General features: G+C 41.2%; 1 protein-coding gene across 2 annotated transcripts; it reads right to left on the bottom strand.

Annotated features, from left to right (window-relative positions):
* Nucleotides 1–673: 673 nt before the first annotated feature.
* On the bottom strand, nucleotides 674–10,652 carry LOC139537498 (zinc finger protein 346-like). 2 transcript variants are annotated; one of them, XM_071338887.1, is made up of 7 exons: nucleotides 10,466–10,640; nucleotides 8,813–8,916; nucleotides 8,619–8,714; nucleotides 8,165–8,312; nucleotides 7,713–7,961; nucleotides 4,122–4,221; nucleotides 674–3,904 (listed from the first exon to the last, which is right to left on the bottom strand). In XM_071338887.1, the coding sequence occupies exons 1-7, from the start codon at nucleotides 10,521–10,523 to the stop codon at nucleotides 3,754–3,756; spliced, it is 906 nt and encodes a 301-aa protein (XP_071194988.1). In that variant the 5' UTR covers nucleotides 10,524–10,640; the 3' UTR covers nucleotides 674–3,753. The 2 variants fall into 2 exon arrangements, with proteins under 2 accessions (XP_071194988.1, XP_071194989.1); XM_071338888.1 differs by having other exon boundaries at nucleotides 1,820–3,904; nucleotides 7,713–7,958; nucleotides 10,466–10,652.
* Nucleotides 10,653–18,278: the final 7,626 nt, after the last annotated feature.

Here is an 18,278-nt window from a genome sequence, read left to right as displayed (position 1 = left end):
TCAAGCTCATTGACCTCTTTGGCACAGGAGCAATGTCCTGAATAGACACAGGGAGAAATAAAGTCAAAAGCAGCCTTTGTGTCAGCTAATAACTTCCCTCCCAGTTTGATCAATGTGTACTTCACTCAAACAAGATGGCCCATTTTAAAATGAGCTCCACACACACCTCAAAATTCAGCCATAAGAAAATAATGTCGTCAAATAAAATGTGAGCTAAAAACAGAAAACCATCACCCAAATAGACATGTGGTTAACTCTTAGTTGAGAACCACATGAAACAGATGTGTATAATTATAGTGTGATAACAATACAGAACATGTTGAAAAGCTGAACTGTTCTTGAGAAATAATTTGAGTGTTCACTGGATGTTTGCTTGTCTGTATGGATGTACAACCCTGGCAAGAGGCTTCCGAGACAGATGCTCTACGGCTCAGGCTAGAAAGGAGTAAGTGCGCCATACAGTGGCAAGCCCATAAAAAGTCAAATTCAAATGTACAGTAATGTGATTGAGGCGCAAACACATTTGGGTGAGAGGAACACTGAGTAAATAGAATTAAGAATAAAAATACAGGAAATCTGACTTTTGTTCAAACATTTTACCTAGATACGTTTTCTAGCACTTTAAGCCATACATAGTTTATATTGAAAATACATCTCAATTTACAACACAGTGTTTGTTTTAATGTATTTATTTAGAAGCCCTCGAATGAATTACATCCAAAATCAATGCAACATTTCTTCAGCCAAAGGCTGGGCCACACATTCAATACTAAAATATCCAACTTGTCATGTCTGATGCTAAAAAAACTATTCTTAAGACATGCCAAAATTGCACATAACCAAAACAACTAGTCACAAATTAAATACTTGGGGATGGGCTCTTATCAAAACATGTATTAATGCCTTTATAGATCCATATATCACCCTTTCATTTGAAAGAGTAAATAAAGTACAAATCTAGGATCCTTTACCATCGGTCAGTAACTAATGCACCACACATTCAATCCCTCACTTATCTGATACAGGCAGTCTATGAACCATGTCCAAGTAGATATTTTGTATTTTCAATAAATGCAAAAATATAGAAAGTATCAGCACTAACTAGACAAAACACAGCCTTTGAAATAGCTTATTTTAGTTTCACTACCGAAGAAACAATCTCAGATCATTACAATCACATCAGACAAATTCCATTCAAATACCACTCCATCAGACTCACAAAATGTTGACCAACATTCTGACAATCTTTCCTGGCCCTACCAGCACAGATGGACAACTATAGAACAAAACCTTATTGCATGAATTCTACAACTATGACATAGTACAGCAGATGTCTAGTAAAGGTATATGTCACATTGTAAGTAAGTTGTTTCATATACTTTTTTCTGTGTGACCAAAACACAAATACATTGCTTTTTAAGTCCTGGTACCGACAGCGCATTCCTAATAAAGAGCACAGTTAGAATATGACATTACTTCTCTGCTGCGGCATATTGTTAGTATGACAGCGCAGTTTGTAAACTGATACAAGCCCATGTGCATATAATAAAACGGTTATAGGATGTGCTTATCTGCCAGTCTTTTACTTAAAATAGACATCAATCTAGGTTCTCAGAGGTTGGTGGGTGCAGAAAATGTAACATATATATATATATATATAAAAACGTCCAAGGCCGTGTTTACACAAGCAGTATTCTGATATTTTGTCCAATTATTGTCAAAATAGCATTCTGATTGGTCAAAGGACTAATTAGTGGAAAAATATCCAAATTGTGCTTCCTGTATAAACACATCCCAAGTCACTCTCCATGTTGCTAACAGCAAACTGAAAGAAATATAACTAATAGAACGAGTAACAATTCTAGAATTAACTTTCTGTACAGGATATGTTGGAGTTTCTCCTCAGCCAGTCGAAGAGAAACGTTTAAAACGAGAGGGATCAAAAGAACGAGTGTTGGGGGGAACAAGGAGCCTAAATGGAAAAGAAAAGGTGGTAAAAAAACAAAACAATTTCCATAGAACCAGAACACAACTGCAAGTCCCTCGCACAAATGAAACGAACATCCAGGGAAATTCTGTCCACAGTCATATCATTGTACTGTATTGTCTGGAATTTTAAATATTTATGACATCATTTTGAACTGAACAGAATGAGAGATAACATGTGCAGGAGCCTCTATTCCTCTCTGGTCTGACCGACTAGAAACACAACCAACACACACTGCTGGTCAAAAGTTTAAGAACACCTACTCATTCAAGGGTTTTTCTATATTTTTACTATTTTCTACATTGTAGAATAATAGTGAAGACATCAAAACTATGAAATAACACATATGGAATCATGTAATAACCAAAAACAAATGGGAGATCCTGCAAAGCAGCCACACTTTGCCTTGATGACAGCTATGCACACTCTTGGCATTCTCTCAACCAGCTTCATGAGGTAGTCACAAGGAATGCATTTCAATTAACAGGTGTGCCTTGTTACAAGTTAATTCGTGGAATTTTTTATGCGTTTGAGCCAATCAATTGTGTTATGGCAAGGTAGGGGTGGTATACAGAAGATAGCCATATTTGGTAAAATACCAAGTCCATATTATGGCAAGAACAGCTCAAATAAGCAAAGAAAAACAACAGTCCATCATTACTTTAAGACATGAAGGTCAGTCAATACAGAACATTAAGAACTTTGAAAGTGCAGTCGCAAAAACCATCAAGTGCTATGATGAAACTGGCTCTCATTAGGACTGCCACAGGAATGGAAGACCCAGAGTTACCTCTGCTGCAGAAGATAAGTTAATTAGTTACCAGCCTCAGAAATTGCAGTCCAAATAAATGCTTCACAGAGTTCAAGTAACAGACACATCAACTGTTCAGAGGAGAATGCGTGAAATCAGGACTTCATGGTTGAATTGCTGCAAAGAAACCAGGACTAAAGGACACCAATAAGAAGAGACTTGCTTGGGCCAAGAAACACGAGCAATGGGCATTAGACCGGTAGAAATCTGTCCTTTGGTCTGGATTCCAAATTTTAGATTCCAACCGCAAAGACACAGTATGGGTGAATGATGGAGTGCTGCATCAGATGACCTGGCCTCCACAATCCCCTGACCTCAACCAAATTGAGATGGTTTGGGAAGAATAGTCGGACCACAGAGTGAAGGAAAAGCAGCCAACAAGTGGTCAGCATATGTGGGAACTCCTTCAAGACTGTTGTCAAAGCATTCTAGGTGAAGCTGGTTGATTGAATTCCAAGAGTGTGCAACGCTGTCATCAAGGCAAATGGTGACTATTTGAAGAATCTCAACAAATATAAATATATATTTTGATTTGTTTAACACTTTTTTGGTTACTACATGATTCCATATGTGTTATTTCATAGTTTTGATGTCTTCACTATTATTCTACAATGTAGAAATAGTCAAAATAAAGAAAAACCCTTGAATGAGTAGGTGTTCTAAAACTTTTGACCGGTAGTGAACATGTACTGGGATTTAGACATGGAGTAGACAGAATGATATAGAGCTGGAGTTGAGATTCATCCATGAGGCAGATACAACACCACAGAAAGAAGAACACCACATATAGGCTTGCCCTCTGTCCAGGGATTTTTCCTGACATGAACAGGAAAAAAAACTTGATCCTAGTTGTAACCTGTATTGTAACAAGGACCTAGAGTTTTTCCTGGTCAGGTGATCCTTCTGGCCCTAACTGAGGGAACTGTGGTGTTGATGGGGGGTACTGGGAGGCTCGTCACTCGTAATCTTGGCTGAAAGCACCCCAGTCCTCCTGTACTGGTTCGGCTTCAGGCGTATACTGGTACTCTGACTGCTGGTTTTCTGCTGTGTACTTGTTTTCCGATGGGCTGATGAACATCGGGCTGCTCGCTTTCTTCCCTCTGACACTGAAAAAAAATATTGAAATTGATTAGAACAAAGCCACTAAACATAGAAACAAAATCATCAGTAACAAGTATTTTCTGCATACGTTAACTGCTGTTTGGAATCAAAACAAACTAGCTTGGCAAATAGTGGGGTATACACTGGTGTACGCATGCAGTGGTTGTTGTTTCTACTGGCTCACTGGGGATTGGAGAGAGAGAGAGAGAGAGGGATACATACTGGTTCTGATGTTTGGAGCCGCTGATGTGTGCCTGATACTGTTCCACAGAGTTCAGTTCGATGTTGCATTCAATACATGGGTAGCCCTTTACTGTGGAAGCTGGAGACACAGAAGACTTTATTATAATAACACACAGAAATACGAGCCTTAGGTCATTAATATGGTCAAATCCGTAAACTATCATTTCGAAAACAAAACGTTTATTCTTTCAGTGAAATACGCAACCGTTCAGTATTTTATCGAACAGGTGGCATCCATAAGTCTAAATAATGCTGTTACATTGCACAACATGTTATGTCAAAATTATGTAAAATTCGGACAAATTAGTTCGCAACGAGCTAGGCGACCCAAACTGTTGCATAATCCCTGACTCTGCGTGCAATAAACGCAAGAGAAGTGACACAATTTCCCAAGTTTAATATTGCATGCTAACATGAATTTTTTGTTAACTGAAGATGCAGGTTAAAAAAATATATACTTCTGTGTATTGATTTTAAGAAAGGCATTGATGTTTATGGTTAGGTACATTCGTGCAACGATTGTGCTTTTTTCACAAATGCGCTTTTGTTAAATCATCCCCGTTTGGCGAAGTTGCCTGTCTTTGTTATTAAGAAATGGTCTTCACACAGTTTGCAACGAGCCAGGTGGCCCAAACTGCTGCATATACCCTGACTCTGTTGCACAGAACGCAAGAGAAGTGACACAATTTCCCTAGTTAAAATAAATTCATGTTAGCAGGCAATATTAACAAAATATGCAGGTTAAAAAATATATACTTGTATATTGATTTTAAGAAAGGCTTTGATGTTTATGGTTAGGTACACATTGGTGCAACGACAGTGCTTTTTCACAAATGCACTTGTTAAATCACCCATTTGGCGAAGTAGGTTGTGATTCAATGATAAATTAACAGGCACCACATCGATTATATGCAACACAGGACAAGCTAGATAAACTAGTAATATCATCAACCATGTGTAGTTAATCACTAGTTATGTTAAGATTGATTGTTGTTTATAAGATAAATTTAATGCTAGCTAGCACCTTACCGTGGCTCCTTGCTGCACTCGCATAACAGGTAGTTAGCCTGCCACGCAGTGTCCTCGTGGAGTGCAATGTAATCGGCCATGATCGGTGTCCAAAAATGCCGATTACCAATTGTTGTGAAAACTTGAAATCGGCCCTAATTAATCGGCCATTCCGAATAATCGGTCGACCTCTACCTGAAAAGCATTTCGATTAACAGGTGTGCCTGGTTACAAGTTAATTTGTGGCATGTATATCCTTCTTAATGAGTTTGAGACAATCAGTTGATTTGTGAGATGGTAGGGGTGGTATACAGAAGATAGCCCTATTTGGTTAAAGACCAAATCCATATTATGGCAAGAACAGCTCAAATAAGCAAAGAGAAACAACAGTCCATCATTACTTTAAAAGACATCAAGGTCAGTCAATCTGGAACATTTCAAGAACTTTGAACGTTTCTTCAAGTGCTATCGCAAAATCCATCAAGCGCTATGATGAAACTGGCTCATGAGGACTGCCACAGGAATGGAAGACCCAGAGTTACCTCTGTTGCAGAGGATAAGTTCATTAGAGTTACCAGCCTCAGAAATTGCAGCCCAAATGAATACTTCACAGAGTTCAAGTAACAGACACATCTCAACATCAACTGTTCAGAGGAGACTGCGTGAATCAGGCCTTCATGGTCGAAATGCTGCAAAGAAACCACTACTAAAAGGACACCAATAAGAAGAAGAGAATTGCTTGGGCAAAGAAACACGAGTGCGCCCGGTAGAAATCTGTCCTTCGGTCTGATGAGTCCATATTTGAGATCTTTGGTTCCAACCGCCGTGTCTTTGTGAGATGCAGAGTAGGTGAACGGATGACCTCTGCATGTGTGGTTCCCACCGAGAAGCATGGAGGTGGTGGTGTGATGGTGACACTGTCAGTGATTTATTTAGAATTCAAGGCACACTTAACCAGCATGGCTACCACAGCATTCTGCAGCGATACACCATCCCATCTGGTTTGAGCTTAGTGGGACTATCATTTGTTTTTCAACAGGACAATGACCCCAAAACACACCTCCAGGATGTGTAAGGGCTATTTGACCAAGAAAGAGAGTGATGAGTGCTGCATCAGATGACCTGGCCTCCACAATCACCCGACCTCAACCCGACTGAAATGGTTTGGGATGAGTTGGACCGCAGAGTGAAGGAAAAGCATGGGGGAACTCCTTCAAGACACTCCTTCAAGACAGTTAGAAAAGCATTCCTCAAGAAGCTGGTTGAGAGAATTCCAACATTATGCAAAGCTGTTATCAAGGCAAAGAGTGGCTACTTTAAAGAATTTGTTTAACACTTTTTTGGTTACTACATCATTCCATGTGTCATTTCATAGTTTCGATGTCTTCACTATTAATCTACAATGTTGAAAATAGTTTAAAAAAATTAAAGTGGAAGGCACAGGCTCGCTTTCCATTTCCCCTGACAAACCGGAACATCCAGTTGTTGGGGCCTCGGCAGCGGCTAGGTCTTACCTAGCTATTAACGCTCGCATTTGATTGGCTGGGAGTAGAAATTACATTCCCCTTCAGTATAGGCATTTCTTTGTTTTCCCTTGTTTTACATTTCCTTACCATGTCGGTAGAGCTGGGCGATATGGACAAAAGTCATATTGTGATTCAAAGTATTTAGCTCGATAATAAATACAACGACAAATAAAAAAAATTCATGGACAGTTACTTTACATTAGCGGTAAGGCTCTAGACAATTTTTTTGCAGTGCCAAGTAAGACAGAAGGTAGCCCATGATTTAAAAAATAAAATAAAATAAAAAAGCCATTTCGAACCTATCCAGGGAATGCATGATTGATATTTTGATGTGCAATCTGTCAAAATAGGATCCTGAAATATATAGTTTTGGCTCTTCAGAGAAATTGCTGACATATTTGTAACTATTGGCTATATTATTCACCACCTGAGGAAGTGGTAAGTCAAAACACTTAGCTAACTCTAAATATGATATTGTTGCTATATAAACCATGTAGGCTTATTGATTAATCAGTAAATGTAGGTTATATCCTACCAAAACTTTTCAGTGTTAGGACTAGGCCACTTGATGTAGGCCTAGTCACTGCAAATGGTGCGCTTTGCGCCACGAGCGCATCTAAACCATACTACAGCTTACTCCGGTTGTAAAGTGGTGCAATTAACTAAATATTAAGAGGTGAGAAATAAACTATAGTTGCGTTGAAAACTGTCTCTCCCGCAATTGCATTTTGAGCAATGTCAAATGCTTGTGCTTCTAATAATGCATCTCTCCATCATCCATGCTCAGTGGGGAGAGGGAGTGGCTCGCTCACAGTAGCAGACAGCAAAACAGGGACATGCAGATAGATTCATAGCAGGAATCAACAATGCACAGGCTATTCCTCAACCCAAAATTAGAAAGGTGTTCCTAATGTTTGGTATATTCTGTGTATATAAATATTTCCATCTCGACTCCACCCATTTTTATCGTCTTCCTAAGGAGAACTTCTCTAGGCTTACAAAAAGAGAAAAGCCTGGCCACACGAGGCTGTCCTACCTGGTGCAGTGGATGGCCCATAGGTCTCCATAAGCTTCTGCTGGGTCAGCTGTTTTTTATGCTTCTTGCCTTCGTAGTGCTGCTTGGCCATGAGGGGGTTGTTGAACGAGGCACGGCAGATGGAACAGAAGTTGCCCTGGTCGTCCTCGGCTGGGCCTGACGATGCCACGTTGCTAGCCTCTTCTGACTGAGCCTCCTTCTTCTTCTTCTTCTTTTTCACTACTGGGGCCACGGCCTGAGGTAGTGCTACTGGGGAGGTAGGAGGCAGGATATGAAACGTTCGTCAGACAGGAAAGGGGAGTTTAAGTTATATTTTTACACATTTGACAAATACAGGTATACGACAGAGCAATAACACAGAATGAGGAGAAAAAGAAAATGCGTGCAAATGGGGTAGAAAATTTAAAACAGGCTTTTCTCATATATGGCCATAAGTTTAGATGGCCCATTACCTGGGGGCTGGTTGCCAAAGGTCTTCAGTCTCAGGTTCTTGGTGTGCACCTTGCCCTGGTAGTGGGACTCAGCCACCACCGGAGAGGAGAATGTCATGTTACATATATGACAGGCTTTGGAGCGGTCCGTCTCGCCATTACTGTTGGCCTGGAGATGGGGGGGAAGAATACAGCAAAGTACAACAGAGGACACAAAAAGGTTAAGGGCGCTCTATCCATGAATGCTGTCTATTTATACTGGGCTGAGCAGGGCTGGATAAAACCTTTTCTAGCTGGTCCCATGTGGCTCAGTTTTTAGAGCATGGCGCTTGCAACGCCAGGGTTGTGGGTTTGATTCCAATGGGGAACCAGTAGGAAAATGAATGCACTCACTACTGTAAGTCGCTCTGGATGTCTGCTCAATGACAAAAAATACAACAAAAAATCTAAATGTCTAGCTGAGAAATAAACTTACACTGTCTCCCGAAGGCGACTTGAACCTTTTGATGGTGGGCTCCTCTTCTTTGTGGATGCTCATGTAGCGTCTCACTTTGTTGCCATGCTTTTTGCTCTGAAAAGAATGACAGAATGAAAACATCAGACGCTGCTCTGTATAGTGGTCAAGAAGATGACCATAAATAAATATCAAACTCAAGTGGGATCACCGACCTGATAATGTGCAAGTTTCTGGGAGTCAGAATTCAGGACAGCACTGCAGACTTTGCACAGGGCATCAGAAAACAGGTCACCATTCTCCTTTATCATTTTGTTTACTGAAAAATAATGTCAATATTGATTTCAAAAATTAGACATCAAAGATCTGTATATATCCATCCATCTGTGGTATCACTATGATGCTCTTCGGCCTTTGATGAAGCGCTCACAGCTAAGTTAAAAGGCCCAGTGCAGTCAAAAAAGTGATTTTTCTGTTTTATACAGAAAGGTTGGAATAATAACTGAAAATGATAATTCACTTTTAGCGAAAGAGCTGTTTGAAAAGACCACCTGACATTTATGCCTGTTTTGGTAGGAGGGAGTTTTGGCCTTCCATGGTGACGTCACCATGCAGTAAATTAGTTTTACACCGTACCCAAACCGGTCACGCGCCAATTGATTTTGTCCCCCCACACCAAACGCGATCACGACACGCAGGTTGAAATATCAAAACAAACTCAACCAATTATATTAATTTGGGGACAGGTTAAAAAGCATTAAACATTTATGGCAAATTAGCTAGATTGCTTCCAGTTGCTAGCTAATTTGTCCTATTTAGCTAGCTTGCTGTTGCTAGCTAATTTGTCCTGGGATATAAACATTGAGTTGTTATTTTACCTGAAATGCACAAGCTCCTCTACTCCGACAATTAATCCACACATAAAACGGTCAACCTTTTCGTTTCTAGTCATCTCTCCTCCTTCATGCTTTTTCTTCTTTGGACTTTATATGGCGATTGGCATTTAACTTTTATAGTTACCACAATGACCGACCAAACTCAGTTAATCTTTAATTCACCCATGTAGGTATAACCAATGAGGAGATGGCATGTGGGTATCTGCTTCTATAAACAGTGAGGAGTGTGAGAGGCAGGACTTGCACTGTGTTAAGCGTCACAAATAGAACTGACTTCTATTTTAACGCTTAGCAACGCAGACGCAAATTAATTGAACAACATGTGTTTGAATGTATTTTGCAACGCTCACGCACGCAAGCGGTGTGGTCAGCATGTAATAAGAAAGAGAAGTCCAAACCTCTGCCAATAGCATACCCCTCCCCTCCGTTCTAACTGACAAATTGCTCTTTGTTAAGAAGCGGTTTCTTTTTTAACCATTTTCATTGAAAGAAATCACAGTAAGGTACTAAATTGTTACCCAAATTGTTTTTGATAGAGGTAACAGCTGCATTGGACCTTTAAATTGGAGTACTGCTTTATGCGTGGTTGTTGTTAGAACGTTAGCTAGCTTAGTGGTACTAACGTTACTACACTAGCTACTGATTTGGCCAATTTACTTCAGACACATAAATAAATACTAAGAGTACATACAAATCAATGCAGTCCTTCGTAAGGCCAAGGTGGCTTTGAAAATAGCTTGCCGCTAGGTAACATTACTCCTTCACTAATGCATTGCATCGACCTTGGAACTTGCTGCTCAAATGGCTAATAGCTAGCTAGAATCGTGCAGATGTAGGTATTGCTAGCGTTGATTGTTTATGCTCTGCTCACACGGGCTATGGTGGTAGCCCTTGGTTTTGGCTATAATAAATAATGCATACTAGACCAAAGTGGATATCCATTATATTGAGCAAAGGAAAACATCAGCTTACCCTCCGCCGCCCCTGAAGGTAAATATGGAAAATCTCCATTTGGTTCCTCGAGCGCCATGTTTTCTGTCTTGTCAGCAGCAGCGGGCACACGCGTAATCGTGACGACACCAAAGAGCTAGCTTTCAAGACAACTGGAAATCGGAAACTTTTGGCCCATTCAACAACAGAGCGATACGAACCTTGTTTCAGCAGGATGTTGTATCTATACCTTATGTCATGCCTTATTGGAATGGATTTATTGATAATATCTGTTGGAAAAAAGTTTGGATGTTGCCACACACATACCTACTTGTTAACAAAATTAAGGAGGTTTCCTTTTAAATTATTCATAAATATTATCCTGCCAACCACTATATGAAGAAGTTTAAGGAAAACATCAATTCAAATTGCTCCTTTTGTAATGACCACCCAGAAACAGTGTTGCATCTTTTTTGGCATTGTATACATGTAAGAAAACTGGCAAGACATCAATAGATTTATAATTAAACACATTTATGAAGATTTTACACTATTGTGGAGAGATGTACTGCTTGGATTCTTTACATACGATAAAAATAAGCTGAAACATTTTTATGTAATTCATTTCATTATTCTTTTGGCCAAATTTCATATACACAAATGTAAATTTACTAACAAAAAAACACATTTTCTTACCCTACAAAAATACATTTAACTGTATTTTAAGACTATTAAATACTCTACTAACAAAAAAGCTGTTAGAATTGTAAGTGTATGTATGTCCCTTAAGGTCCTTGTGTAATTGTAATGTGATATTGTACCCCCTAGCTCGATTGTCCATTATATATAATCTATATATACTTGTGTTCCCTTATGTACTTTCTGTATTGATTTGTTGTTAATAAAAAATTAAAATAAACTGGAAATCGGAAAAAACTAGGTAAAATCATGACGTCGGTGATCTTCAGGACGGAAAGTCGGAGCTCTAGGTTTAGAAAGAGGTTAGAGTTCCCCTATTTGGAATTCCGAGTTGGATGACGGTTCAAAACGACTTTTCCCAGTCGGGGCTCGTTTTTTCCCCCCGAGTTCCCAGTTGTCTCGAATGCACTGAAGTCGGAGATTGCCGAGTTCGCAGTTGCTTTGTATGAATAAAAATGCATTAATAAATAATGAATGAACGCACACAAATGCATCAATACATAACTAAATGGATGAATCCACACATAGATAAATCATTAATAATGAATTTTTTCTTTTTTTTCCTTCCTGCAATATGATGAGGGGGTGTCAAGCAAACGTATGTGGGTGTTATCTAACACCATTGGTTGATCAATGCCACAGCGCTTTGAGTGATTGCATGATAAAGAATAACATCAAGACGAAGCAGCAGCATACCACCCTGCATACCACTGTTGGCTTGCTTCTGAAGCTAAGCAGGGTTGGTCCTGGTCAGTCCCTGGATGGGAGACCAGATGCTGCTGGAAGTGGTGTTGGAGGGCCAGTAGGAGGCACTCTTTCCTCTGGTCTGAAAAATATCCCAATGCCCCAGGGCAGTGATTGGGGACACTGCCCTGTGTAGGGTGCCGTCTTTCGGATGGGACGTTAAACGGGTGTCCTGACTCTCTGAGGTCATTAAAGATCCCATGGCACTTATCGTAAGAGTAGGGGTGTTAACCCCGGTGTCCTGGCTAAATTCCCAATCTGGCCCTCAAACCATCATGGTCACCTAATAATCCCCAGTTTATAATTGGCTCATTCATCCCCCTCTCCCCTGTAACTATTCCCCAGGTCGTTGCTGCAAATGAGAACGTGTTCTCAGTCAACTTACCTAGTAAAATAACGGTAAAATAAATAAAAAAAATAAAAATAAGTGGGATGCACTGTTGAGCGCTACATCCTGAGGAGTTCGTGCTGATTGTATGGAGATTGTGACAGCCGGTTAAATGGCGTCCCTTGAGAAAGCAAGAACAAGATGTATGTCAGATGTGCAGTATTATCATAAGGAGACGAATACGGAGGAGGAATGGAGGGAAAAAGAGAAGCAGAGGAGGTCTGAGGGAGGAAGATGGTGAGCTTGAGTCGGTTAAAAATGGCAGGAAAAAGGGAGATGGTTTGTTGAAGAAGAACGGTAGAAAGTGTAAGCAGAGTGAGCTGAAGACAGGAGGAGAAATGGAAATGAATGAGGGCGAAGTATCGGAGGTGGTAGGTGTGGTAAAGTTCTTGGAACCCGAGGCTTGCACCGAGGGACAGGATAAAGAGTCTGTGACATTAGGAGTGAAGTTTTTGGGAAAAGTGGACCCTTGCCTTTTGGCTGATCCATTTGTGGTTTTAGGGTGGGTGAAAACAGAGTTGGTATAATTGTTTGTGTTTCTACTGGTCATAGGGAGAAGACGCTCGGCGTTAAACGAATGGGGGCAAGAAATGTGAATTGTTTCGCTCTCAAGAAAAGGACTCCATTGAAAGGAGTGATTACTGGGGTAGCAGTAAATGTAAAAGTTGACCAACTGAAGGGGCAGATTCCTGGTATTTGTGATGCTCGTTGTTTTGTGCAATGCAGACAGGGTAACAGAAGAGTCATTGTCTGTTCTTTTGAGTTTTGAAGTTGAGTCTTTGTCCGACAAAGTGATGTTTGGATATATAAAAGTTATCCTGTACGAGCTTTTGTACCAAATACATTACGTTGTTACAGGTGTCAAGCTTATGGGCATATGGCAGCAGTGTGTAGGAGGGAGGTTCCTAGGTGTGAGAAGTGTGCAGAAGGGCATGAGACAAAGGAATGTGTAGCATTAGGGAAAGTAGTGGTATGTGTTAATTGTAGGGGTATGGGCTGGGGATAATGCAAGAGAGGCAGATTGAGGTTTAGATCGCTTAACAAGAGTTCAGCACCACGGCCAGAATGCACAGTACTTTCCCCTCTGTGTTTAATAATGAAAATACCTACCAAAAGGAGAACATGGATGTGGTTTATTTCTGTGCGTGTTAAAAAAGTAAAATAAGTAGCATATCTGGACATTATGTACTATAGATATATCTGTCAACATATTCATACACATGATGTATAATCCTGTAATATGATTCTGGCCCGGGATGGCAAAAATATATTCTGTGGCCCTCCACGGAAAATAATTGCCCAGGCCTGCTCTAGTTTAAAATGGGTATGCACCAAAAACACAAGAAAGAGAGAGAGCTCAACATTACATTTAAACTACCAAATCAGTGTGAGGAGTGAAGTCTCTGATGGGCCTTGACTAGAGCAATGAAGTCAGGTATAGTTTCTGACGTCGCTATGCAGGGTAGCCTAGTGGTTAGAGCGTTGGACTAGTAACCAAAAGGTTGCAAGTTCAAATCCCCGAGCTGACAAGGTACAAATCTGTCGTTCTGCCCCTGAACAGGCAGTTAACCCACTGTTCCTAGGCCGTCATTGAAAATAAGAATTTGTTCTTAACTGACTTGCCTAGTTAAATAAAGGTAAAATAAAAATAAATAAAAATGCGCAGGATTACTGAGTGGTGAGAGTCAGTAAGAGATGATCTGTGCCTTGACTTAATTTCATCACTGAAAATGTCTGTTCACATACATAGGTTGACCCAAACAGTACAAACATCTTCTGAGCATGACTCCTAATCTTTGGAAAGTTTTGTTAATCGAGAAATGCATAGAACCTTGTCAGTGACATTGTTTTGAATAGTTCTCTAATCACTGCATCAGACTGAAGATCGATAATCTCAAGTTGCAGGTCAGTGGGAGCGTTATCCACATTGAAGGTGAAAGGATACTTCTCCTGCTGATCATCTGATAGGGAACAGACTAGTAGTGTCGGAAGGTGGGTGAGATTTTTGGCTTCTATTTGGCGGGTCAGGAAGAGTAATTTTCCCTATAAGGCTTGACAAGGCTGTACATCTGATGTGTGGTAGGGGAGATCTGCATGACCCGACTCTGTCTCTTCCAACAGTGAGACAAACTGCCTGTGGTTTAAAGATTTAGTGACTGTATCCACAACATGGCTCATTTTCAGAACACATTCCCAGAGCACCTCCTGGTGAATAATGCAATGCAGGAAAATAATTTTCTGATCTGGGTTCAGCTCAGCTACTTGATCTTGTATCCTTTTCAAAAGGCCAACGCTTTTTCCTGTCAAGTTTGGGCACCCATCAGTGGTCACACTTTTCAAAACTCAGTCGCAGCTTTGTCACACACTTATTAACCTGCTCCAATAAAATCTTTCCCTGTGGTTGTGCTCTTCATTGACTGCACTGAAGCAAGCTCCTCTGTAATTTCAAAGTCTGGGGTTATGCCTCGTAAGAATATCAACAACTGCGCCGTGTCACGTACATCACTGCTCTCATCCAGGGCCAAGGAGAAATAGGTGAAATACTTTACCGTCTTTCAACTGTTGTTCCATATTCTCTGCGACACGGCGTGTCACTGTTCATCCTGACAGGGAAACATTTTCAAACAGCTCTTTCTTGTCGGAGCAAAGTATTGCTGCAGAGTCAATTAAACATTCTTTAATGAATTTGCCCTCAGCGAATGGATTGCTATGTTTAGCTATTTTGTGGACAGTACATAGCTAGCTATCGCAATTCTGCTTTTGCAACTGAGAAAATAACTGTTTCGATGCACTTGCCCTCTGCTCAGACGACATATTCCTATATTTCTCTGCATGCTTCGGCTGGAAGTGTCGGGACAAGTTGTAGTCTTTCAAGACAGCGGTGCTCTCTTTGCACACTAAGCACACAGCTTTCCCTGATACCTCAAAAAAGAAATGTTTCGATGTCCACTCTTGCTGGAACATCCTACATTCATTGTCTACTTTCCTTTTCCTTAAACTAATTTTCTGCAAAAATCTAATGAAATGTTATTTGTCACATACACATGGTTAGTAGATGTTAATGCGGGTGTAGCGAAATGCTTGTGCTTCTAGTTCCGACAGTGCAGTAATATCTAACAAGTAATCGAACAATTTCCCAACAACTACCTAATACACACAAATCTAAAGGGGTGAATGAGAATATGTACATATAAATATGGATGAGCGATGGCCTAGCGGCATATGCAAGGTGCAATAGAAGGTATAAAATACAGTATATACATATGATGAGTATTATAAGATATGTAAACATTATTAAAGTGGCTTATTTAAAGTGGCATTGTTTAAAGTGACTAGTGATCCATGTATTAAAAAGTGTCCAGTGATTGGGTCTCAATGTAGGCAGCAGCCTCTCTGAGTTAGTGATAGCTGTTTAGCAGTCTGATGGCCTTGAGATAGAAGCTGTTCTTCAGTCTCTCGGTCCCAGCTTTGATAAACCTGTACTGACCTTGCCTTCTGGATGGTAGCGGTGTGAGCAGGCAGTGGCTCGGGTGGTTGTTGTCCTTGATGACCTTTTTGGCCTTCCTATGACATCGGGTGCTGTAGATGTCATGGAGGCCAGGTAGTTGCCCCCGGTGATACGTTGTGCAGACCACCCTTTGGAGAGCCTTGCGGTTGAGGGCGGTGCAGTTGCCGTACCAGGCTGTGATACAGCCCGACAGGATGATCTCAATTGTGCATCTGTAAAAGTTTGTCAGGGTTTTGGGTGACAAGCCAAATTTCTTCAGCCTCCTGAGACACAGCCTGTCTGTGTGGGTGGGCCATTTCAGTTTGTCTGTGATGTGTACGCCGAGGAACTTAACAGTTTCCACCTTCTCCACTACTGTCCCGTCAATGTGGATGGGGGGTGCTCCCTCTGCTGTTTCCGGAAGTCCACGACCGTCTCCTTTGTTGTGTTGACGTTGAGTGAGAGGTTGTTTTCCTGACAGCACACTCCAAGTGCCCTCACCTCCTCCCTGTAGGCTGTCTCGTTGTTGTTGGTAATCAAGCCCACTACTGTTGTGTCGTCTGCAAACTTGATGGTTAAGTTGGAGGCGTGCATGGTCACGCAGTCGTGGGTGAACAGGCAGTACAGGAGGGGACTGAGCACGCACCCTTGTGGGGCCCCAGTGTTGAGGGTCAGCGAAGTGGAGATGTTGTTTCCTACCTTCAACACCTGTTCAAGTCCAGGACCCAATTGCACAGTGCGAGGTTGAGACCCAGGGCCTCCAGCTAGATGATGAGCTTGGAGGGTACTATGGTGTTGAATGCTGAACTGTAGTCAATTAATTCTTACATAGGTATTCCTCTTGTCCAGATGGAATAGGGCAGTGTGAAGTGTGATGGCGATTGCATCGTCTGTGGACCTGTTGGGGCGATATGCAAACTGAAGTGGGTCTAGTGTGGCCAGTAAGGTGGAGGTGATATGATCCTTGACTAGTCTCTCAAAGCACTTCATGATGACAGAAGTGACTGCTACGGGGCAGTAGTAATTTAGTTCAGTTATCTTTGCCTTCTTGGGTACAGGAACAATGGTGGCCATCTTGAAGCATGTGGGGACAGCAGACTGGGATAGGGAGCGATTGAATATGTCCATAAACACACCAGCCAGCTGGTATGCGCATGCTCTGAGGACACGGCTAGGGATGCCGTCTGGGCCAGCAGCCTTGCGAGGGTTAACACGTTTAAATGTTTTACTCACATCGGCCACAGAGAAGGGGAGGGGTATTATCCTCAAAGTGGGCAAAGGTGTTTAGTTTGTCTGGAAGCGTGACGTCGGTGTCCGTGACTGCTTTTCTTTTTGTAGTCCGTGATTTCCTATAGACCCTGCCACATACAGTTGAAGTCGGAAGTTTACATACACTTGGGTTGGAGTCATTAAAACTCTTTTTTTCAACCACTCCACAAATTTCTTGTTAACAAACTATAGTTTTGGCAAGTCGGTTAGGACATCTACTTTGTGCATGACACGTAATTTTTCCAACAATTGTTTACAGACAAATTATTTCTCTTATGTATCACAATTCCAGTGGGTCAGAAGTTTACATACACTAAGTTGACTGTGCTTTTAAACAGCTTGGAAAATTTCAGAAAATGATGTCATGACTTTAGAAGCTTCTGATAGGTTAATTGACATAATTTTAGTCAATTGGAGGTGTACTTCAAGGCCTACCTTCAAACTCAGTGCCTCTTTGCTTGACATCATGGGAAAATCAAAAGAAATCAGCCAAGACCTCAGAAAGAAAATTGTAGACCTCCACAAGTCTGGTTCATCCTTGGGAGCAATTTCCAAATGCCTGAAGGTACCACGTTCATCTGTACAAACAATAGTACGCAAGTATAAACACCATTGGACCACGCAGCCATCATACCGCTCAGGAAGGAGACGCGTTCGGTCTCCTAAAGATGAATGTACTTGTGCGAAAAGTGCAAATCAATCCCAGAACAACAGCAAAGGACCTTGTGAAGATGCTGCAGGAAACAGGTACAAAAGTATCTATATCCACAGCCAAACGAGTCCTATATCGACATAACCTGAAAGGCCGCTCAGCAAGGAAGAAGACACTGCTCCAAAAAACCGCCATAAAAAAGCCAGACTACGGTTTGCATCTGCACATGGGGACAAAGATCGTACTTTTTGGAGAAATGTTCTCTGGTCTGATGAAACAAAAATAGAACTGTTTGGCCATAATGACCATCGTTATGTTTGGAGGAAAAAGGGGGAGGCTTGCAAGCTGAAGAACACCATCCCAACCGTGAAGCACGGAGTGGCAGCATCATGTTGTGGGGGTGCTTTGCTGCAGGAGGGCCTGGTGCACTTCACAAAATAGATGGCATCATGAGGTAGGAAAATGACGTGGATATATTGCAGCAACATTTCAAGACACCAGTCAGGAAGTTAAAGCTTGGGTCTTCCAAATGGACAATGACCCCAAGCACACTTCCAAAGTTGTGGCAAAATGGCTTAAGGACAACAAAGTCAAGGTATTGGAGTGGCCATCACAA

Source organism: Salvelinus alpinus, chromosome 13, assembly GCF_045679555.1.
Source record: "Salvelinus alpinus chromosome 13, SLU_Salpinus.1, whole genome shotgun sequence".
Classification (NCBI taxonomy): domain Eukaryota; kingdom Metazoa; phylum Chordata; class Actinopteri; order Salmoniformes; family Salmonidae; genus Salvelinus; species Salvelinus alpinus.
The sequence above is the reverse complement of the archived record's forward strand: the minus strand, read 5'-3'. Positions and strand labels throughout refer to the sequence as shown.

Coding starts and splice junctions, on each gene's coding strand:
- LOC139537498 (XM_071338887.1), bottom strand. CDS start 10,523: ATGGCGCTCGAGGAACCAAATGGAGATTTTCCATATTTACCTTCAGGG. Junction 7,962..8,164: donor CTTTGGCAACCAGCCCCCAG/GTAATGGGCCAT, acceptor CTACCTCCCCAG/TAGCACTACCTCAGGCCGTG. Junction 3,905..4,121: donor GGCTCCAAACATCAGAACCA/GTATGTATCCCT, acceptor ATTTTTTTTCAG/TGTCAGAGGGAAGAAAGCGA.